At 49.4% G+C, this 23,803-nt stretch overlaps 1 protein-coding gene across 2 annotated transcripts; it reads right to left on the reverse strand.

Annotated features, from left to right (window-relative positions):
• Window positions 1–94: 94 nt before the first annotated feature.
• Znf615 (zinc finger protein 615) lies at window positions 95–14,129 on the reverse strand. 2 transcript variants are annotated; one of them, XM_070000828.1, is made up of 5 exons: window positions 14,058–14,129; window positions 11,408–11,505; window positions 10,584–10,704; window positions 9,285–9,413; window positions 95–8,204 (listed from the first exon to the last, which is right to left on the reverse strand). In XM_070000828.1, the coding sequence occupies exons 2-5, from the start codon at window positions 11,423–11,425 to the stop codon at window positions 6,643–6,645; spliced, it is 1,830 nt and encodes a 609-aa protein (XP_069856929.1). In that variant the 5' UTR covers window positions 11,426–11,505; window positions 14,058–14,129; the 3' UTR covers window positions 95–6,642. The 2 variants fall into 2 exon arrangements, with proteins under 2 accessions (XP_069856929.1, XP_069856930.1); XM_070000829.1 differs by lacking the exon at window positions 14,058–14,129 and having other exon boundaries at window positions 11,408–11,806.
• Window positions 14,130–23,803: the final 9,674 nt, after the last annotated feature.

The following is a 23,803-nucleotide window of genomic DNA, read 5'->3' on the forward strand; positions in this document are numbered from 1 at the left end:
AGAACAAAAAGGAAAGAAAACAAACAGCAAAAAATTTCTCCCTGGGCGCGGTGGCTTATGCCTGTAATCCTAGCTTCACGTCGTTAATGGGTTGGGAAAAAGTCTACCACATTAGCTCAAAGATAAGAATTAAGCTTTATTTTAGAGGAGCTCAATTGACCAGCCAGGGACACAGCACAGACTCGGGAGCTGAGACTGTGACCCTGTGCTGCCAGAAGGCAGGGATTTTAAAGCAAAAAACCCCCACCATCAAGTGTTATTTTGCAAGGCAAGTACATTTCCAGGGATAAAACGCAGCAGTTAATTTTTTTTTAAGATTTACAGTACAAAAACATGATACAGGCTCACTATACAAAAACAGGATCCAGACACAGACAGCATTTGGTATTTCTGGCCAAACAGGACATGGCCCTTAGCCCCAGTCTGACTGGGATTTAGCAGAATATTTTTCCCTTATGCAGCAACCTCAGGGAGGAGTGAATTGAGCTCTAGGTCAAGGTGGCACTACTTTGGTCAAGCTAGGCCTCTACACTCAGGAGGCTCAGATCTGAGGATCGCAGTTCAAAGCGAGCCTGGGCAGGAAAGTTCATGAGACTCATCTCCAATAAACCACCAGAAAACCAGAAGTGATACTGTGGCTCAAGTGGTAGAGGGTAGCCTTGAGCTGAAGAGCTGAGAACAGCGCCCAAACCAAGAGTTCAAGACCCACAACTGACAAAAAAAGAAAAACCTCGTCATTTCCTGTGTTGTACACGGACTCGGGACCCCCGAAGGATCACCACAACCAATGCAAACAGCAAAAGAGTCGTTTATTTGCAAGCTTGAGCTTGGTCCCCCACGCACTTGGTAACGGGTGATGCTAAGAGGTCCTGAGCACAAAATCAGCACAACCTTTTATAGCATTTAACAAATTTAGGGGATTTCCACACAAGCAGTTACACGATTGGTGAACATTTATAAAGATTGCATAGTCATTTTTTATTGGCCCATGTACCGAGGTTTGAGTCCACCCTAACCGCACTGCCCTTTTTCTGAACTATTGGTCCACGTTTGATGGTTCGATGGTTGCAAAACCATTCTGTTCTGTTCTGTTCCTGGAATACTTGGGCAATTGTTCTGTTTCTTAAGGGTGGACAGGGTTGGTGGCAACCTGCGGTTTTCCCGAGAACTGTTTTTTTCTCCCTCTTGGGGTTACTCTGAGGGCAGCCCAGCACAAGATGGTGGGTTAATCTCAAAATGGAGTTACTTTAGCTCTTCACCTGGAATTCATTTTAATAAATATTATTTCCTTTTTTCTTTTTTGCCAGTCCTGGAGCTTGAACTCAGGGCCTGAGCACTATTCCTGCACTTCTTTTGCTCAAGGCTAGTGTTCTACCACTTGAGCCACAGTACCACCTCTGGCTTTTTCTGTTTGTGTTACTAAGGAATCAAACCCGGGACTTCATGCATGCTAGGCAAACACTCTACCCCTGAGCCACATTTCCTACCCTTGATAAATATTTCATATGCTCATAGGCATTGAGCATTCTGTTCTCCTGAGTCTCCTCCTTTGGTCTCACTGAGTGTGGATGTCTAGAGACCCGTATGAGTTATCATGTCCCCATGTATCTTAGCTCTAGCTTCCACAAATGAGAAAATATGTGCTGTTTGTCTCTGAGCTTGGCTTACCTCACTTAACATTGTTTGTTCTAGGTCCATCCATTTCCCTACAAATGATTCCATATAATTTCTTAACTTTGGTCTAAGTTTCCATTAATGTAAAAATAAATATTCCATAGCCCATATGCATTATGAATAGTTTCTTTTTCTCTCTCTCTCTCTTTCTACCAGTCCTGGAGCTTGAACTCAGGATTCTGTCCCAGTGCTTTTTCACTCAAGGCTGGTGCTCTACCACTTGAGACAACGTTCCACCTGTAGGGGGGAAGGGTCTCCTAGACTGCGTGATTAAACTGAGCCAAGAAATTGACCCCTTACTGAAAATAAAAGAGAGATGCAGTAATGGGAAACCATAAAACGTATTTCACAGGCACTTTGGGCCTATCTCATTCGCCTAATTAAAATTGTGCCTGCTGTGTGTGACACTGTGTCTCCCCATGATTAACTGTCCCCTGCTTCAAGGATGCAGGTGCATATGTTGTTTCTGGAATGTACAACCCTGACTTGCTTACAGTTTGTGCCTTTATAAACTATGCCTTATCCCTGGTTCCAGGTCAGTTACAGCTCCCGAGGCTGTGCTGCACTCTAATAAAACTTCTGCTCCCAACTTTGTTCTCTGTGGTGGATTCTTTGTCTTACTCCATTACACATCTCTGGCTCTTTTCCTTATTAAATGGAGATAAGAGTGTCTCAGATTTATCTCCCCAGGCTGGCCTGGAATTGCGATACCACACCCAGTTTATAAATGAACTTTGCAGGGCTGGGAAGGTGGCTCAGTGGTAGAGCACTTGCCTTGCATGCATGATGCCCTGGGTTTAATTCCTCAGCACCACATAAGCAGAAGAAAAAAAAGCCAGAAGTGGCACTGTGGCTCAAGTGGTAGAGCACTAGCCTTGAGCTGAAGAGCTGAGGTACAGTGCACAGGCCCAGAGTTCAGGCCCCACAACCGGACCTCCCTCCCCCCACCCAAAAAAAAAGAACTTTGCATATCTGAGAAGTTAACATGTAACAATTGCACTATAAGACTTCAAGTATTGCCAGACACTGGTGGCAAACGCCTGTAATCCTTGCTACTCAGGAGGCTGAGATCTGAGGATTATGGTTCAAAGCCAGCCAGGACAGGACAGTCCTTGAGACTCTTCTCTCCAATTAACCACCAGATAACCGGAAGTAGAGCTGTGGTTCAAAGAGCACTAGCCTTGAGCCATAGAGCTGAGAGACAGTACCCAGACCCTAAGTTAAAGCCCCACCACCACTAACAAAAAAAAGGTTTGACACTTGATATTAGATTTTGTATTTTTCCATTAAATGCCTTTTGATGAATGACAATTTTATGTTACAGGGAATATGTGACATTCTGAACTATGCCTGCCTTATTAAAAAGGTGTTGAGTTTACCTAACATACGCATTCTCTCAGGAGTTTGTCATTCTAAGAGAGCCTGATAGTTGTTTACAAAGCAGCTAACAACGTCTCAGAGGTATTCTGGGCTGAAAACTACTATTCAAATGGACTACTACCTCTTCTCTGAATGCTCCTTAACTTGAAGTGGGAGAGTCATACATGGCCTGACTGGGTCACAGAGGGACTTGCCCGAGGCCCTGACACGAGCCTATCCAGCAGAGTGTGAGAAGAAATCCCCATTATAGCAACTGAAATTCAGACACACCGATTCTCCAAAGCATTAAATATGTCAGGGAGAATTACTCTGGTCTTTGGTACAAGAATAGTTCTGGTAAGAATAGATTATAAAACTCTATTACTGGCTTGGAAGGTGGCTCAATGGTAGAGTGCTTGCCTCACATGCATGAGGCCCTGGGTTCAATTCCTCAGCACCACATAAACAGAAAAAGCCAAAGTGGTGCTGTGGCTTAAGTGGTAGAGTGCTAGCCTCGAGTGAAGAGCTGAGGGATAGCACCTACTCCCAGAGTTCGGGCCCCAAGATCGACCAAAAACAATAACAAAAATGCTGTATTACCTGGAGGTGTACCTCTTAATATTCTAAGAAAAAAAAACATGATTTTAGCCAGGCTCTCACCTGTAATCCTAGCTACTCAGGAGGCAGAGATCTGGAGATTGAGTTCCAGAGGCGGCCTATGCAGTAAAGGCATGAGCTTCTTATCTCCAATTGACCACCAAAAGGCCAGCTGTGGCTGCTATGGTAAAGCACTAACTAGCCTTGAGCAATAAAGATCAGGGACAGGGTCTGGTACCTGAGTTCTTATTTCAGAATCTGTTTTAAAACAATTATCAAAAGCAGACCAAACAGATTTTCAGAATTTCAGCAGCCAAGTACCATGACCCTCTGGTTTCCTTATCACATGAATCATACCACAGAAGTTACTGGTTTGTTCTTCTGCTGTTCTGGTGTCCATCTTAGAATTTAAACTCAGTGCCTGGGTACTATTCCTGACTTTTCTTTTTAAATATTTTTTGGTCATGGGGCCTGAACTCTGGGCCTGGGCGCTGTCCCTGAGCTCTTCAGCTGAAGGCAAGCACTCTGCCACTTCAGCCACAGCACCACTTCTAGTTTTCTAGTGGTTTATTAGAGATTACATCTCATGGACTTTCCTACCCTGGCTGGCTTTAAACCGAAATCCTCAGATCTCAGCCTCCTAAGTAGTTAGGATTACAGGCGTGAGCCACCAGAACCCGGTGGTTTTAGAAAAAAATTATTATGAAGGGGATATTCAGAGGATTTACAGTTAAATAAGCAAGTCAGGTAATGAGTAGATTGTTACCTTTCCCTCACTCTCTCCCAGGTTTTGCCTCCTATCCTCAACCACAAGTTGTAGAGTTCATTTTCCAGTGTCCAGTGAGGAACACTGCTGCATTTGTTCACCTTTTGTTCCTCCATGTCCTCTTACTGTCCCTATTGAGGCCTTGCTTGACCAAAGTAACACCATCTTGACCAGGAGCTCACTTCACTCTTCCCCTCCTCCCTGAAGTTGCTGCATAAGAGAAAAATATTCTGCTAAACTGCAGTCTGATTGGGGCAAGAGCCATGTCCTGTTTGGCTCAGAAATACCCAGATGTCTGTGTAAAGATCATGTTTTTTGTGCTGTAAATCTTAAAACAAAAAACCTGCGTTTATTCTTGGAAACTTGCTTGCCTTGTAAAACAACACTTGATTTTTTTTTTTTTCTTTAAAACTCCTACCTTCTGGCAGGGCAGGGTCACAGTTGCAGTTCCGAGTCTTTACTGCGTCCCTGGCTGGTCAGTAGAGCTCCGCTGTAATAAAGCTTAATTCTGATCGTTGAGCTTTAAGTGGTGGACTCTTTCTCTTGACCCCACATTTAGCTGGGGGCTCGTCCGGGATAGAGCCCTTAACCATTTGGGGCAGCAGACTGTGGGTTCCAGTCCCACAGAATGGGCCCCATAAAGAAGAATCTCCTGGGAAAGCCTCCAGAGGTGAGTTTGTGTGTTTGGGGTGCACTTCCTGGTTGAGAGGCCTAGAGCAGAGAGAAACTGGACCCAGTATTACTCTCTGAGACCAGGGTAGTCAAGGGATGCCTTGACCTTCTATTGATTGCCCTCTTTGGGAGGGCTAGATTATTTTCAAGGGTATCCTAATACTTTTGAATATAATCAGAGAACAAACTTTAGTAATTTCTATGCCAGTGTTTGTTTTTGCTTTTGCTTGCTGGTTTGTTGACAGGTTTAATTCTTAACACGGGACAGACATGTTAAGACTCCACTCTGGATTTAGTTCTGCAACATTTTAGACTTTAGGAAAAGGGCAGAGGAGTCAGGAGATCATGTTTTCCCTGGTAAATTAATTTTTTTCTGGTCGTGGGGCCTGAACTCTGGGCCTGGGCACTGTCCCTCAGCTCTTCAGCTCAAGGCTAGCCCTCTACCACTTGAACCAAAGCGCCACTTCCAGCTTTTTTCTTTTTGCTTATGTGGTGCTGAGGAATCAAACCCAGGGCCTCAGGCATGCAAGGCAAGTGCTCTACCACTGAGCCACCTTCCCAGCCCCTTAACAACTTTTTTGTCACCTACAATGGGCAACAATTAGAACCAGATGGCCTTCTACAGGCACTTTTAACTTGTGTAAAATTTATGCCACCCAGACTGTTATTTTTGGCCACAAGGGGCATCCTGAACCAGTCCTATATAGTAGCCTGGCGGTACTTGGTGGAAGAATCCCCCAGATGGCTCAAAGCTCACCTTCCCCCAGAGAATTGTTCCACAGCGGTTTTGGTGTTGAAATCAAAAGTGCCCCTCCCAACAGAAGTTCTACAAACCCAAGGACAGTGGCGACTTGCCACCCCCCTACCTGCACTTTGAATAATCTCACTGTGACCTATTCTCAGCTTGGCATTCTCTGGCAGGTAGAATAGAGAAGTCCACAGTGGAGAACGAGGGAGCCAATGGATCCCAGTTGTCCCGTGTAGAGGCAAGCTCTTGGCCTGTATGGTTTCAGCAAGAAGTCTTTCTCGTCTGATTGAGGTGCATATTTGAGCTTCTACTGTGTGCATGACAAGAATTTCTGTGTTCTGCTCTTGGTGACAGCTATTCTCAAACTGTTTAGAAAAATCAGGATCTTGCTATATAGCTCAGGCTGCTCTGGAACTCTCCATCCTCTTCTGGGGTGACAGCAGGAAACAGCCCACTCAGCAGAACTCCCTGCCTGCAGTTGTCATCCTTGCTTTTATATTCTGTTGAGGAGTCCTCAGAGGCTGCACAAGGATGGATCCTGCCCTGATGTGTTCACCCCAAGGTTTCTGTTGGGTCTGAAGCCTGCGATGGCTGAGTTTGGAACTTCAGCTGAACATCTGACTCCATGTGCCACCTAAGACACATGTTCTGCACAAATGTCTTCCCACATTTTGGCAGTTGCAGGGCTGGTGTGTGGACCCCAGTGGCCGCTGTGGTTGGGAGTGGGAATTTCAGGTTTGCCTCTCTCACCGCACACCTATGGCCTCTGCGACCTGCAGTGCGCAAGGTGGGTAACACGGCGGATCTCCTTGCTGCACTCCATACACTAATGAGGCTTGCGGCCGTTGTGCACAGCCTGGTGTTTGGTGAGGGTCTGTCGTGTGCTGAATGCCTTGCTGCACATGTCACAGGCATATGGCTTCTCTCCGGTGTGTGTCCTGCGATGGGCTGCCAGACCGGAGGCATTCTTATATGCCTTCACACACTTGTCACACCTGTACGCTTTGAGTCCAGTGTGCACAGTCTGGTGTGCATTGAGGCAGGTACGTTTGCTGAAGGCTTTGCCGCACACACTGCAGGCATATGGCTTCTCCCCAGTGTGCGTCCTGCTGTGGTCTGTGAGGTTGCTTTTCACAGTGAACGTCTTCCCGCACTCGGCACAGCGGTATGGCCTCTCCCCAGTGTGGGTCCTGTTGTGGCGCACAAGGCCACTTTTCTGCAGGAACCTCTTCCCACACTGAGCACAGCGGTGAGGCCTCTCCCCGGTGTGCAGCCTGCGATGTGTGGCAAGGCCAGAGGCGTGGTTGAATGCCTTCCCACACTCAGCACAGCTGTATGGCTTGCAGCCAGTGTGCAAGGCCTGGTGTGCTGAGAGGCTGGAGCGCAGGTTGAAGGCCTTGCTGCACACGTCACACACGAACGGCCTCTCTCCAGTGTGTGTCCTGCAGTGCACGGCCAGGCCAGAGGCTTGGCTGAATACCTTCCCACACTCGGCACAGTGGTATGGTCTCTCCCCAGTGTGCTTCCTGCTGTGGCGCACAAGCTCAGTTTTATGCGTGAACCCCTTCCCACACTGAGCACAGCGGTGAGGCCTCTCCCCAGTGTGCAACCTGCGGTGCGTGGCAAGGCCAGAAGCGTGGCTGAACCCCTTCCCACACTCAGCACAGCTGTACGGCTTGCAGCCAGTGTGCAACGCCTGGTGTGCCAAGAGACTGCGGCGCAGGTTGAAGGCCTTGCTACACACACCACACACAAACGGACTCTCCCCAGTATGCATCCTGCGGTGCACAGTGAGGCTGTAGGCCCGGCTGAATGCCTTCCCGCAGTCGGCACAGCAGTACGGCCTCTCCCCGGTATGTGTCCTACGGTGCACAGTGAGACCAGAGGCCTGGCTGAATGCCTTCCCACACTCAGCACAGTGGTGGGGCTTCGTCCCACTGTGCATGGTCTGGTGATTGGTGAGCATACAGAGCGCAACAAAGGTCTTGCCACACTCGCCACACCGGTATGGCTTCTCCCCACTGTGTATCCGGCAGTGAACAGCAAGGCTGGACATGAGGCTGAACTCCTTCCCACACTCTGCACAGACATAGGGCTTCTCGCCACTATGGCATCGCTCATGATCCAAGAGACGGTAACGTCTGGAGAAAGCCTTCCCACACTGTGTGCAGAGGTATGGCTTTGAGCTGTTATGGCTCCGTTGCTCGTGATCCAGGAAACGGGAACACATGCAGAAAGCCTTCCCGCACTTAGCACAGCAGTGCAACTTCTCCACAGTGTGGATCCGCCTGTGATGCTTCAGGGAACAAGGCTGACTTCCGGATATTTCTCCATGACCGCTGCCTGCTTTTAGGGGTAATTCTTTAATTACACAGCCAGGAGAGGTACCTGCAAGATATAAAATGCCCATCTAATTAATCAGAGTTAAGTATTTCACCCTGAAAGAGAATACCACAGGCAAAGCTCTCTCTCTCTCTTTCTCTCTCTCTCTGTCTCTGTCTCTGTCTCTCTCTCTCTCTCTCTCTCTCTCTCTCACACACACACACACACACACACACACACACCTGAGCCATATGAATGCTGAGAACCATAAAATACAATATTTATGAACACAAAAGGAATAGGACTTTTTCATTGGAAAGTAGATTATTAAGAGAAGGTAAGCCTTGTTTCAACCTATGAGTAAAACATGCATCCTGGAGACAGAACTCATCAAGAAGACAGAACTCCCACCCCCACCCAACACACCTAACTGCCAAAAGACATATGGTTACATTATAAGCAAACAGAAAAAAAGCCTATTTGCAACATATTGACTATGCACAAATAAATGCCATACATCACACAATATGTTGTAATGATTCAGAGCCAAAAGCGGTTTACAGAATGAATTAATAGGTAAATTTGAATTGCAAAGCAGAGGTGAGAAAAAGGTAAGAACACAATACAACAATGCCAGGAAAAAAACCCGACAAAAACACCTGCAATATATACAATAAGCTGCCTACACCCACACACAGCAAACAGAATTTAACCTTAACAGGAGATGTGTGGCACAATGCATGCTGACTACATTTAGATGCTAGTCAAATTCCTCAAAGAAAAACAAAAGAGCAAGCCATGATAGAGTGAAAAAGTAATTCCCTTTAAAATTAAAAAAAAAAAAAAAAAAAAAGCCAGCCCAGGAAAGAAAGTCTGTGAGACTCTTATCTCCATTAAACTACTCAGAAGAGACACCCGGGTACTGCACACCCACCATTAGCTGGAAAGTCAGCATGGGACTGCTTCAAAGAACACAGGAAATGTAGTGGAGACACAGAATGGCATATTACTCTGCAGGACAGGGCACAAATGGGGACATTCTAAAGTCCTTTAGGGCTCACAGCAGAGACACTTTGGTTTTCCTACAGAAAACTTCCACTTGTGCCCAGGTTCCCCAGCTCCCTCTCTGCACATCTGAGCTCTTACCTGCACTCACACCTTTGGCCCCTTCCCAACCATTCAGCTCTCCTGGAGTTGTCACATGGCTCTTTGCCACCCAGGGATCTTCCTGAAACTCCAATGGCAAAATCACACTCATGCTGGGAGGGGAGACTCCTGTTTATAGAAAGACAAATGCGCTGTGGCCTTTCCAGAATCCCCAGTCCCACGCTTAGGGGAAAAGGGGACATCACACATGGATGCAAAATACAGTTCACATATTCAGCAGACTGCTTCCATCTGAACACTTCAGAGTACACTTTAATGTGCAGACAGCACACAACAACTACTGAGTCAGAAGGAGGAGAAAATGGATACAAAGTCTGCCGTGCGCTGAGTGTGGTGTCATCTGTGTGTCATCCCAGCACTTAGAAGTTCAGGGGCAAGTTCAAGGCCACCCAGGGCTACAAAGTGGGAACTTTTCTTTTTTTTTTTTTTTTTTTGTCAGTCGTGGGGCTTGAACTCTGGGCCTGGGCGCTGTCCCTCAGCTCTTCAGCTCAAGGCGAGTGCTCTACCACTTGAGCTACAGCGCCACTTCCGGTTTTCTGGTGGTTTACTGGAGATAGGAGTCTCGAGGTCTTTCCTGCCCGGGCTGGCTTTGAACCGCGATCCTCAGATCTCAGCCTCCTGAGTAGCTAGGATTACAGGCGTGAGCCACCAGCGCCCGGCTGTGGGAACTTTTCTTGAAAAAAAAAATGAGAAAGAGGAAGAAGATAACAGTTGGTGTGTGGGTCTGCCATAGTAGTTGAAATGAAGCTCAGTGATGAGAAGACCTGTCTAGCGTGTACAAAGGAAAAAGGGAAGAGTGGAAAAAGGAAGGGAAGAAGGGGAAGGGAGGGCTGGGAAGGTGGCTCAGTGGAAGAGTGCTTGTCTTGCATACATGAGGCCCTGGGTTCGATTCCTCAGCACCACATAAGCAGAAAAAGCTGGAAGTGGCGCTGTGGCTTAAGTGGTAGAGCACTAGCCTTGAGCTGAAGAGCTGAGGGACAGCACCCAGACCCAGAGTTCAGGCCCTACAGCCAAAAAAAAAAAAGAAGGGGAAGGGAAAAAAGGAACAAAGAAGAGCAGAGAGAAGCCTGCCATAGCTGACATGCACATCAGCTTCCTTAAGCTGTGGTACACGGAAATGCACCACAGGAGCAGAACAAAGGATGGGTATGAAAGTCCTTAGGCTACTTTAGTACGTTTCTGTCTTGGAGTCCACAGAGCTTTACATCTAGTCATGGAACTGGGGTCTCTCTAGTCATTCAGGGGAAAAGAAAGAAAAGACTCCCAACTTTTCCTCACCCACAGAGACCAGGTTGCCATAGGTGTCCAGCATGACGTCCCTGTACAGAGTGCGCTGAGCCTGGGTCAGGCACCGCCACTCCTCCCGGGTGAAATCCACCGCCACATCCTCAAATGTCAACTGTCCACAAGGAGAAAATCCAAAAGCATTTCATATACACATGCATGGACTCAGAAAAAGTATTACATGGAATTATAATCAATGCCTACCATGACAAAGCAATCAACACACCAGGGACAGAAGGAAGCTTCAGGATGTTAGGTTGTAATGGTGTCTTTGATATGACACCAAAAGGAAAACAACTATGTGAAATTGTACATCCCTGCATTCTTCTGAGAAAAGTGATGACATATGAGGAGCTGTGTTAAAAGGACCCAGATAAACATGAGGGGCTCTTGCCTAGAATCATAGTCTCTCAGGAGGCTGAGATCTGAGGATCAAGGTTCAAAGCCAACTGAAAGTGTATGAGACTCTTATCTCCAATTAAGTTATACCTGAAGTATTAGAGCACCAGGCTTGAGCAAAACAGCTCAAGACAGCACCCAGGTCCTGAATTCAAGCCCAGGGTTGGGGGGGAGAAACAGGGGGGAGGAGAGAGGAGAGAGAGAGAGAGATCCCAAAGTTTACAACAAAACCAGCAGTGAGGTTTCAGCAAGGACACAGGAATACTTGGTGGGTGATGCCCTCCTGTGCCCACGCCCAGTGGAGGGGACATGGCTGAGGGAAGGCGTGGGGGACATGAGCACACGTGGCAGGCAGGAACCAGCAGAGTCAGCACCCGGGCCAGCTCTATACACAGGAAGGAGATGCCACATGGCTTTACCTGAGTTACAGCCACCATCCCTGCTCCTTGTCTTTCCTCTTCCTCGTCCTTGGGCTTCCTCCGCAGGTAATATCACTTTCAGAAGTCAGTCCTGAGTGCTGAAAATATCCCATTTAATGCTCACACCCAACACATACTCCCTGTGCCCCAGCTGGGCAGGGAGGACCTCACTGTGGGATGAAGGTCCTGTGCTGCCCACTCATGGGGTGGTAGGGAATGCCAGTCCTGGGGCTGGAACTCAGGACCGGGGCTCTGTGCCTGAGCTTGTTTCCTCAAGGCTGGTGCTCTACCACTTGAGCCACAGATCCACTCTGGATTTCTGTTGGTTAATTAGAAGTAAGAGTCTCAGGGAGGGTTGAAGAGCCAAAGTCACTGAATGGAAAAGCACCAAGTACACAGTTTGAGTCCCATCTGTGACCAAAAAACAAAACAAAACAAAACAAAAACCAATCTTTCCTGTTCAGGCTGACTTCACTAACCTCCATCCTCACATCTCAGCCTCCTGAGTGGCTAGGGTTACAACCATGGACCCTGCTCCCTCTACTCTCCTTGTAACCCATGACCTCTCTTTCCCTCAGGCCAATGGCTTGCAGAATTTCAAATAGTTCTCCTCTCCTCCCACCTGGAAGTGCTCCCGCATTTCCTGCACCCCGCCACCAATGTGAGGTCTTGCATCCTTCTGGAGAAGGACATTCTGCATTTCTCTATTTGCTTTCCTCTCTGTTCATGCCATTGAACATGCAAAGCCTGCACCCCATTACTACTTTGTCCCTGCTGTGGGGGCACTCTCTTCTCTTCCTGTTTTCTGAATTTCCTCTCAGTCTTTCTCCTGATGATCCTTTGCCCTCACCTTCCCACAGCCTTCCTACAGGTCAAGTGCAAGGAGGCAGGCCTCAGGTTTTCCTGTACCCCTCATCAGGGATAGGATGGGGAGGGGTAGCAGTGTAGCACAGGGCAGGTAGAGGGTGAGGTCTGGTGGGGTGGGGTGAGGTGGGTAGGGATGAGGTAAGGTGTGGTGAGGTAGGGTGGGTAGGGGTGAGTAAGGGTGAGGTGGGTGAAGAGTTAAAGTAACTCCATTTTGAGGCAGGAGCCATTCTGTCATTTATGTTGAATTATGAGTGACCCAGAGAAAACAAATTCCAGGAAATGACCTGTCTGTGTTAGCCAGAGCTCACATAAATCCCAAGGACAGAGTTATCTGTGGCCACAAACTTCCCTCACTTCACAGATAGCCCAAATGGTCTGATAACCCCCCTACTGCCCTTTATTGCCCTGGCCCAAATGGTCTGATAACCCCCTATCACCCTAGAATGTCCTGTTAACACATCTGGTTGTGTAACTTTGTGGGTTTTGCCTTTATAAGCCCTGTGAAGGGCTGGGAAGGTGGCTCAGTGGTAGAGTACTTTCCTTGCATGCATGAGGTCCTGGGTTCGATTCCTCAGCACCACATAAGCAAAAACAAAAAAGCTGGAAGTGGTGCTGTGGCTCAAGTGGTAGAGCGCTAGCCTTGAGCTGAAGAGCTGAGGGACAGTGCCCAGGCCCAGAGTTCAGGCCCCACGACTGGACCCCCCGCCCCCCCAAAAAAACCAAAACCAAGAAAACGCTCTGTGAGAGACCCAGGAATACCTAGAAATACACACGTTTGTATACACATGCGTATGTTCACATCTATGACACTACCAATAAAGGAGAAAAGTGAGGATGATTAAAAAAAAAAACACGCTGTGAAATTTCAGCTCGGGGCTGTCCTCCTAAGCTCCGCTGTGTTGGTGGGTAGCTGTGTTGGTGGGTAGGATGAGGCCCAAGTTGCAGCCCGCAGCTCAGCCTGAATAAAGCCTTGCTTTTGCATTTCGGAACGTCTGACTCTCGGTGGTCTTTTTGGTGGTGGTCCTGCGGCGTAGGCATTACAGTGGGTAGGCATGAGCTTAGGACAGTAGGGGTGAGGTGGGTAGGGTTGGGGTGAGGTAGGTGGGGGTGAGGTGGGGTGGGTAGGGGTGAGGTGAGGTGGATAGGGGTGAGGTGGGTAGAGTTCGGAGGGGCCCTGGCCGGTCCCTGCTGCGCAAGCTCCCAGACGTCCCTAGAAGACCCCGGGGCGGAAGGAGCGGCCGGCGCCCGTTCGCGCTCCGCCGACCCAGCCGCGGAGCCGGGGAGCCCCAGTCACCGCGCCCGCCCGCGTGGGGTCCGCGAGCCCCGCCGGCCGCGACGCGGGGCCGCTTCGGGTCCGACACCGCGGGCCCCGGAGGAAGTTTTCCTGCCAGGGACCTCGGACCCGAGCCTCGAGGGTGCGCCGGGGGTCTGCGCCCGGGGACCCTCAGCTCGTTACGGGGTCCCGGAAGGGGGGGATCGGGCCCGGCGCCGGGGCGAGAGACCGGAGGCCCGCGTCGGGTCGGAGCCGGAGCGGGGCCGCGGCCAGGAGGAGCAGAAGCGGGGACCGAGGGCCGGGTGGCCACGCCCACCCCACCCTCCCCTCGAACAGCGACGCGGGGACGCCGGGGTCCGGACGCCGGGGCGGCTCCAGGGCCGCGCCAGGGCCGGCGGACGTCAGGGAGGACCGGCCGGCGAGCCAGGCCGCCGGGCAGGAGGGCCGCGCGGGAACTCCGGGGACCCCGACCCCGCCGTGGGGGCTGCGGACACCGGGACGCAGACTTACTCTTCCCTGAGAGACTCCTGGTCCGCACCGCGATCTCCCCTTACGCCACGTGTTTCCTGTTTTGAGGGGAGTTGCGCGCGCAGCGAGAGAGAAACGTGAGAGTGGGCGGGGCAAACACCAGAGAGGACTTGAGCAGGTGGTCCGGGCCATAAGGGGGCGTGGCGAGGGGGGACGAGAGCCTGGCCTGGGCGGGAAACGGGGAGTGGGCGGGGACTGAGCGAGGCCAGAAAAGAATGATTTGGGGCGGAGCCAGGTCTAGGCAAGAAAGATGGAGTGGGCGGAGCCCTTCTTAGAGTGACAGTGGCAGTGGTGGAGCTAGGGGCGGGGTCAGATGCTGAGGGGAGTCCATGGTGTTGGTGGGTGTGGCTATGGTGGGGGCGGGGCCAGGAACCAGGCCCTCTCTCTCCTCAAGGCTTCTTCCCTGCCCCGGGTGTTTTCCTTGGGTCTGGAGGCCTGACCTCCCAAGGAGGAGACGCAAGCTCAGCAGCCTGGTCAGCAGATGTGGCTAGGCGTCAGCATGTGAGTATGGGGTGGGGGTGCTGGTCCAGGGTCTTCAACCCAGGGCCTGGATGTGATCCATGAGTTTGTTCATCTACCTCTTGTACAAATCCACTTTTCCCGCTTTTTGGCAGTTCATTGGAGAAGTGAGTTTTATGGACTGTTCTGCCCAGGCTGGCCCAGCCTCCTGAGTAGCTAGGATGGCAGATGTGAGCCGCTAGTGCCTGGCTTGTGTTTAGATTTTTTTTTTAATGTTCTTTTCTTTTGGTCGTTTGTGGGCCCTGAACCCAGGGCCTGGGCGCTGTCCTTCAGCTCTTCAGTTTAAAGCAAGCTCTCTACCACTTCTGGGGCGCTATTGACGGTCCGGACCCCGCTCAGGAGGCACGTGCTGCTTATGGACGCACTCCTGCCCCCCTCTGCACATACAGAACCAGCTGGCTTCCAAAGTCCCTCGGCCAGTGTCCAAACCCCACGGCTGCAATGGTCTGTGGGACCCCACTAAAGAGGGGGAACAGGGAGTTGGCCACAAGCTGGTGCTGCAGGATCGCATCTGAGGGTCTTAACTGGCACCAATAGAAGGAAAGGCGCAGAAGATGGTAGAGAAGACAGAAATTCCTCACCACTCCACCTGTGGTCTGAGATAGGTAGATGATTCCCACAGCCCAGCAGCTGGCTGCCATGGCCATGCTGCTAGGCCCAGAGCTGGGAAGTTCTTCTTATATGTCTGTGTGCTCCTCCAGGGGCTGGATCCAGACCTGGAGAGAGGAGAGAGGAGAGGAGAGGAAAGAGAAAGAGGAGAGGCTATAAAGGGAGACCTTAAAACATATTGCACATGGACTTTGGTCTTATCTTACACCCTGCCTAAAATAGAATGGCGCCTGCCCTGCAACATTGTGCATACTATCCCATGACTGGTCACCTCCTGCTTCAAGGGTGTAGATGCTTTGGTGTGCTCCTGTAATCTTTCTGTGTGTTGCAATCCTGTTGGCCACCTGTGTGTGGCCAGGCTGGACCACATGGCTTTTGCCCTTCAAAACCCCAGCTTGAGGATTCTTCGGGGTTGCAGTTTCAGCTCCCGAGTCTGTGCTGCATCCCTGGCCAGTCAGCTATCCTATCCACCTCCCCAGTAAAGTCATCTGTTTACTTGAGGCTGTCTGTGCGTGGGGGACTCTCTTCTCTGTAACAGTTTTACCCTGGGCTGCCTGGGCACCATGGGAAACCAAACAAAATTCCAAACCAGACCCACATACTCCTCTGGATTCCTTATTGGCTAATCTCGAAGCTCTAGGCCTAAGGCCCAACCTCCATCTTCCTCTGTAACCGGGAATGGCCTAGGTACCAGCTTGATACCCAGTCGTGCTGGCCTGAAAATGGGACTTTCAATTTCAAAATACTAACTGATCTCCACAATTTCTGTGAGCGGACAGGAAAGTGGCTGAGATTCCTTACGTGCAGGGATTCTTCTACTTACTCTCCCATCCCATCTCTCTCTCTCTGGCTCTCCTGCCCCCATCTCAAATCTTGCTCATGTGGCAAGATCCTTCCAAAAGCTCTCCCCCCTCTCTTTCTCTCCTGACCCTCTCAACTCTGTTATCCTCCCCACCTATGGCACATCCACCGCCCTATGCGCCATCTGACCCCACTGGGCCGAGGGTCTAATATCTCACCTGGCATTACTTCCATGTTATACTTTCCTCTGTTCTTACCATGGAGGAGCGTGAGTGAGTCTATCAGGTTGCCCGGGCTCTTGGGACAAGATCCACCTTACAGATACAACCATGCCCATGGGAACTGAGGCAGTTCCCAGACAGGACCCTCATTGGCAATATCAGACACAGATGAAGGTCATGATGGCTGCTTACATAGAGATAAGATGATTCAGTGTCTTTTGGCTGGATTCTGTGTGACCTCTATGATCCTGACCAGGGAATCCACCCAGAGTGTACCCCAATAAACTTTTGATTTCTTTACCTTTACCTCCTCCTGCATGTTCTTTCCTTGTCTAAAACCTTACACACTGAAAGTCTGTGTCAGGTCTGTGGCACTCTCTGTAAAGAAGACAAAGAGACCCTCCAAGGCCATGGCCACCCCCAAGCCCAGCCCTGTAGAGCCCCCTTCCCTGTGATAAAAGGGGAAGTCAATACCACCCGCTCTTTTTTGGGGGGGTCGGGTCGTGGGGCCTGAACTTTGGGCCTGGGTGCTGTCCCTCAGCTCTTCAGCTCAAGGCTAGCGCTCTACCACTTGAGTCACAGTGCCACTTCCAGCTTTTTTTCTTTTTGCTTATGTGGTGCTGAGGAATCGAACCCAGGGCCTCAGGCATGCAAGGCAAGCACTCTACCACTGAGCCACCTTCCCAGCCCCAACCACCCACTCTTTTTTTTGTTTTGTTTTTTGGTCGGTCATGGGACTTGAACTCTGGGTCTGGGCGCTGTCCCTCAGCTCTTCAGCTCAAGGCAAGAGCTCTACCACTTGAGCTACAGTGCCACTTCCAGTTTTCTGGTGGTTTATTGGAGATAGGAGTCTCACGGTCTCTCCTGCCCAGGCTGGCTTTGAACCACGATCCTCAGATCTCAGCCTCCTGAGTAGCTAGGATTACAGGCATGATCCACCAGCGCCCGGCTAACCACCCACTCTTAATTCAGACTCTGCCACCTATGTCTGCAGTCCAAAAGGCTATATTGACTACTACAGAGTTGGGGAAGGATACTGGGGACTTCCACCTCTTTCCTGTCTTACAAGTGGAGGCAATTGGCAGTATGGTATTTTAAATTTTAAGGAATTAAAAGAAATCAAGACTTCTACTGATCAATATGGGGCAGCTGCTCCCTTTATCCCTGATTGATAATCTGGCCTGTAAGGCATTATGCCCAGGGAGTTGGTAGACAATTGCTCAGGCCTGCCTCATTGTGTGTGGGGGAGGGGGGGGGAGGGGGGGAGGGGAGGGGATTACTTGTTATGGAAGGCAGAATGGATGGAAAGTTCCGATCAGGTGGCAAAATAATAACTGCACCAACATCCCCATAATTTGACACACTGGTAGGTGCGGGTATGCTGATGTTCAGCAACAGATCAATTATCCTGGAGTTGCTTATGGACAGGTGAATGAATATGCAAACAGGGCCTGGAAAAAGCTCCCTACTTCTGGGGCCTGGACTGAGGAGCTGTCTAAGATCAGACAGGGGCCTCATGAGGCATTTCAAGATTTTATTTCCTGCCTTCTTAAGGCTGCATTGTAGTTGATGGTGAAGCTGGCACAATGCTGGTCCAACAAGTAGCTTTTGAAAATGCCAACTCTGCATGTTAGGCGGCAATTAGGCCCTGGAAGGAAACAGGGACCGTGGAGGATGCCATTTGCCTGTGCTGAGATTGGGCCCTCCTCTGTGCAGGGAGTGACTCTAGCTGCTGCCCTTCAGGGGGTCCCACCTCACCATCTCCATCAGCAGATCTGGACTCCTCAGGAGACCAAAGGAAGTGGCCCTGCTAAGAGGGGGTGCTTCTGATATGAACAAGAAGGGCACTTTGCAAAATCATGCCCTCAAAATGTGGCACCAAAAGCCAACTCCCGGGCTGGGAAGGTGGCTCAGTGGTAGAGTGCTTGCCTTGCATACCTGAGGCCCTGGGTTGGATTCCTCAACACCACATAAACAAAAAAGAAAAAGAAAAAAAAAGAAATGGTAAAGAAACAAATGTAGTAAGTTTTGCCGGGCGCTGGTGGCTCACGCCTGTAATCCTAGCTACTCAGGAGGCTGAGATCTGAGGATCGCGGTTCAAAGCCAGCCCGGGCAGGAGAGACCGTGAGACTCCTATCTCCAATAAACCACCAGAAAAACCGGAAGTGGCACTGTAGCTCAAGTGGTAGAGCGCTTGCCTTGAGCTGAAGAGCTGAGGGACAGCGCCCAGGCCCAGAGTTCAAGCCCCACGACCGACCAAAAAAAAAAAAAAAAAAAAGCCAACTCCCCAGGTGTCTATCCTTGGTGTCAGAAGGGAAGACATTGGGCCAATGTATGTCACTCTAAAATGGACAAGGATGGCAAACCTCTGCAGGAAAATGGGATGAGAGGCCAGCCCTGTCCCTCCCCCCCAAGCCATAGCGGCATCCCTGGGAGATCCCCTTCCTTGCAGTGGGTCCTGCACAACACCGCTGACCTGCCCAGAATCAGCTTCTTCAAGAAGGGGACTAATGGGAGCACCGGTCTAGGTATATTTGGAGGGAGATCTTCCTCTGGTTGCCAAGGTCTGGGGACCTTTGCCACCTGGGACAGTAGGGTTGGTGTTGAGCAGGTCCAGCTGGACTATGAGAGGATTGATTGTTTACCCAGGTGTTATTGATAATGATTACTCAGGAGAGATTCAAATTATGGCTGGCTTGAAAAAAGGAACCTTTCTTGTACCTGTCCATACTCCCACTGCGCAATTGATTCTGCTTTCTTTAGTTCCTCTTCCTAATAAGTCTCTTCACCCTAACCCGGAAAATCGAGGCTTTGGCTCCTCGGATAAGGCCTTTTAGCTTAGAAATTGGACAAGAGTGACCTGAGTTAGAACTCTACATAGGAGGGGAGATTTTTACAGGCTCTGTTGGCACCGGAGCTGATGTTTCTGTTATATCTGGCCCATACTGGCCTCCCTCCTGGCCAAAAGAAGGTAGCCTCACCCTGCTGCAGGGTACAGGCATGTCCAAAGTCACTCACAAAAGTTCTGCCATGTTATGGTGGCTGACCAAGGAAAGTCATTTGGGTATCTTTCAGCCTTTTGTTTTGCCTGATCTTCCAGTAAATCTGTAGGGTGGTGATGTGTTGCCTCAGATGGGTGCTTATGTCCACAGTCCCAGCCCAATTGTTACTCAACAAATGCTTCATCAAGGGCATGATGGGATGTCAGGTCTAGCACTACAAGGGAAAGGAAGGTTGGAACCTTACCAGCCTATTGCAAACCCAAACAGACAGGGCTTGGATTTTCTACAGGGCCACTGATAATGGCAGCTTGACACGCAGAACCTATATGTTGGAAGACATCAACACCCATATGGGTAGATCAGTGGCTTTTGCCTAAGGAAAAACTTGAAGCTGCCAAGTATCTGATTCTTGGGCAACTGTCACAAGGCCATATTAAGCCTTCCACTAGTTCCTAGAACACCACTATTTTTGTTATTAAAAAGAAATCAGGGGGACTGGGAAGGTGGCTCAATGGTTGAGTGCTTGCCTTACATGAGGCCCTGTGTTCGATTCCTCAGCACCGCATAAGCAGAAAAAGCTGGAAGTGACGCTTTGGCTCAAGGGGTAGGGTGCTAGCCTTGAGCTGAAGAGCTGAAGGACTGCGCCCAGACCCAGAGTGCAGGCCCCATGACTGACAAAAAAAAGAGAGAGAGAGAAAGAAAAGAAAAAGAAATCAGGCCTGGCATCAGCTCATCCTAGCTACTCAGGAGGCTGAGATCTGAGGATTGCGGTTCAAAGCCAGCCCTTGGGCAGGAGAGTCCGTGAGACTATCATCTTCAATTGCCACCAGAAAACCAGAAGTGGTGCTGTGGTTCAAGTGGTAGAATGCGAGCCTGGAGCTAAATTGCTGAGGGACGTGCCCAGGCCCAGAACTCAAGTTCCACAACTGACAAAAAATAAAAAATAATTAAATATATATATATGGGGAATTAGCTACCCAGATTTCACCATGTATCCTTGTATCTTTATCCATTTTTGTTTTAAATGTCTCAACAGGATGGCTTCAATGCTGTGGAGCACCATTGGGAGGGAGCTGCTATGCCCACGGCAATGGTGCTATGGAAGGATCCTTTGACTGGAGTCTGGAATGGTCCCAATCTCCTGAAGGTCTGCTTGTGTTTTTCCACAGGACGTGGAAGCGCCGAGGTGGATTCCAGGCTGGCTGGTCTGCTATGCTGAGATTACTTCGGTCACTCCAGAGAATGACCCACAGGCGGAGGGAGGGCTCTAACCTCCAGGGGTCAAGAGATAGTTGTTGGGGCAGGAAGGGCCCTCACACCTGAAACCCTATTTGTGGCTATGCTAGCATTAATAACCTGTGCCCAAGTTTCAGCTGAGGTACACTGGGCCTACATGCCTGACTCCAATTGCCTGTCCAGTGTCAAGGGAGGAGCCATTCATGAGAATGTATCCTAATACCACAGGGCTCTTTGTGGGAGAGAGTGCTGGATTTCTGGAGCTATATTCTAGGCCAATAGAATGGACTGGGCTGTCTGCTAGCCCACCTATTTGCATATCCATGGGCAATGTACACGTGTAGTAAGGTATTCAGGGATAGATTATGACTCTGAGTTCCTCTGGGAGGAAAAGGTGTATGGATGAAAAAAAATGGAGCTTATGCATAACACTTCTAGAGTTGCTTTGGCAGGAGATGGTGTGCACCCCGCATGGATTCCACTATGCCAGGAGGGTCTTGCAGCTGCTGATCATCAACCACCTTGTACAGCCTGTGGATTCAACATCTTGTCTACTGTTCCAGTGGTGGAAGTTCAACACCATGAACTGAAGGTCTGGTCTCAGAGGAGTGATCAATGGTGTCTTGTGGGCCACCATCTTGGTCTGCCCACATGCACAAGCTCATCCTGACATCTGGAGACTGGCTGCTGCCTTAAGGCCCACTTGTACTAATGCCTCTCACCTTCCTGTACTGCTGATTCAGAGACCTATCCTGCTCCATGGGTTTGTATCATTTATTGTGCAAGCCTATGTCATGCATCCATTCATGTTGGTAGTTGGGCAGAGTGTGGTTAAGGATGGGGGGCATTTCATGCCTCTTGCAGGAACAATTGTGGTTCTTACTAACTGTATAAGTTATCCTGGACATTTTGGAGCATGAACAGCATTTGTTACTATGAACTCCCTTATCTTGCCTGTTAAGTTGATGGAACCATGGTATAATGATTTGGGGCTTCACTTTGCTATTGAGGGGAATATTGGTTGCCAGCATTATTGCTACCATATCACTTATTGCCAGTGCTACTGCTTCTGCCGTGGCCCTTACCCAAACCATATATACACATATACACATACATACACACATATAACATGTTCCTACTTTAACTTGAAATGTTTCTAGTGCCCTTGGGATCCACGTGGGAGTGGATAAAAATTATGGAATGATGTATGTTAATAACCAGGTAACACTGCTAAAGACTCAGTTAAAAATAACATGTCATGCTAATTATCAATACATCTGTGCTGCCCTTCTTCAATAGAATGGAAATGTGACTTGGATCAATATCCAGCAACATATTCAAGGACTCTGGTCCTCAGATAATTTGAGCTTTGCCTTGATGCAGCTTTAGGGACAGATATTTGCTGTTGGCCACTCCATCCTAAAGATAACAGACCCTGAAGACTAGGCTGCATTAGTTCTCCATTCCCTGCAGGGATTCAACTGAGGAAATGTGTGACAGCATTCCTTTTGGTATTTCTTGGACATTTTGCTATTTGTGGTTTTGCTATTCCTTTCCCTGCCATTCTTCCTGAGATGTATGGGCCACTCCTTTGCCCAGGTCCAGGCTGACAGATACTTGCTCAATTTAAAAAATAAAAAGGGGGAGATGTTGCAGACCCTAAGGTGGCAGGAGCTAGCAAGGTGTGAGCAAAGGCTCTGGCCATTGGCTCCAACCCTCAGGGCTGCAAGTACTTGCCTTTTATTTGAGGAAGTCTTTTTCTCTGCTTTGTGCCTGGGGGCTTATCTGAGGGAGAATGGTGGATAAGGGTTGTTTGAAATAGTATGAGGAAGGCTAGGTTCTATCTGCACTTGTGGGCGTGGTGGGTCCTGAAACAATGTGATGTAAGCATTTGGTAAATATAGAAAGTGTATATAGCTGAGACTTTTTTTTTTGTGCCAGTCCTGGGCTTGAACTCAGGGCCTGTCCCTGAGCTTCTTTGGCTCAAGGCTAGCATTCTACCACTTGAGCCCAGCACCACTTCAGGCTTTTTCTGTGTATGTGGTCCTGAGGAAGAGAACCCAGGGCTTCATGTATGTGAAACGAGCACTCTACTGTAGTAGGAAGACCCCTACTCAGGCAGGCAAGCCCACCTAATCGTCCGGAGTGACAGAGCCCACCGCAACAAAGTTGTTAATAAAGAAGCAACTTTATTGAGAAGGTTCCTACACTGACCAGCCAGGGCCGCAGCACAGGCTTGGGAGTTGATACTGTGACCCTGAGCAGCCCACATACTTAGGTTTTTTTTGTTTTTTGCTTTTTTTTGGGTCTGGTCGTGGGCCTGAACTCTGGGCCTGGGCGCTGTCCCTCAGCTCTTCAGCTCAAGGCTAGCGCTCTACCACTTGAGCCACAGCACCACTTCCGGCTTTTTTTTTCTGCTTATGTGGTGCTGAGGAATCGAACTTAGGGCCTCAAGCATGTAGGGCCTCAAGCATGCAAGGCAAGCACTCTTAACACTGAACCACCTTCCCAGCCCCATACTTAGGTTTTTAAAGGCAAAATTCACAAGGTCAAGCCTGGTCATGCACAGGTGACCAATGGGATCCTAACACACACAAAGGATTGTACGGTCATACCAGACCAAACACAGGTGGCCAATAGGTGGAGTTTACCGTAAGCATGTGCAAAAGGCAGGGTTTACCATAAGCATGTGGTGTCACCAGTTGGAGCCAGATTGCAACCCATCTGTTTTATGGGTCAGTCCTTAACTGAACACTCAAGGTGGGTTAGGTTGTTAAGGGGAGGGGGACCTAGAGGCATTCTTTCCATTCCAAGAACTGGGCTAGTTGGAGCCAAGGTCGAGTTAACCTTGTTTAGAGGTTTTTTTCCCCCTAAAATCCCTAAAACAAAGGCAAAGCCTGGAAAGAAGCTGTACTGAAAGATTAAAAATTAAAAACCTCACTTCACCATTACCATTACTAACTTGCTAACTGCTGATTTTGCTTCTGTAAATGTGCTTGCATTCAGACCCCCCTTCCCTGGGGAATAAAACTGGGCAGAGTCTCAAGGCTCAGATATCCGGATATTGGCCGGCCCAGATGTCCGGATGTCAGCCCACTCCAGGACAAGGTTGACGGTTATAGATAGTACATGTTTTTCAGTTTTAGTTTATGTTTTTCAGTTCCAGTTTAGTTCAACAATCCCTAGGACAGACCTTGACAATGACCACCTGGAAAGACCACAAGCTAAGCCAAATGTCAACCAATCATAGGCCTGTAACCATGTAAACCACCCCCCTTAGACCAACCATGAGCCAATTGTTTTACAAAGAGTGTCTTATGCTGATTTTGTGGTTTTTGCT

The sequence above is a fragment of the Dipodomys merriami genome, unplaced genomic scaffold (genome assembly GCF_024711535.1).
Source record: "Dipodomys merriami isolate MVZ:Mamm:240054 unplaced genomic scaffold, mDipMer1.0.p SCAF_57, whole genome shotgun sequence".
NCBI classification, from domain to species: Eukaryota; Metazoa; Chordata; class Mammalia; order Rodentia; family Heteromyidae; genus Dipodomys; species Dipodomys merriami.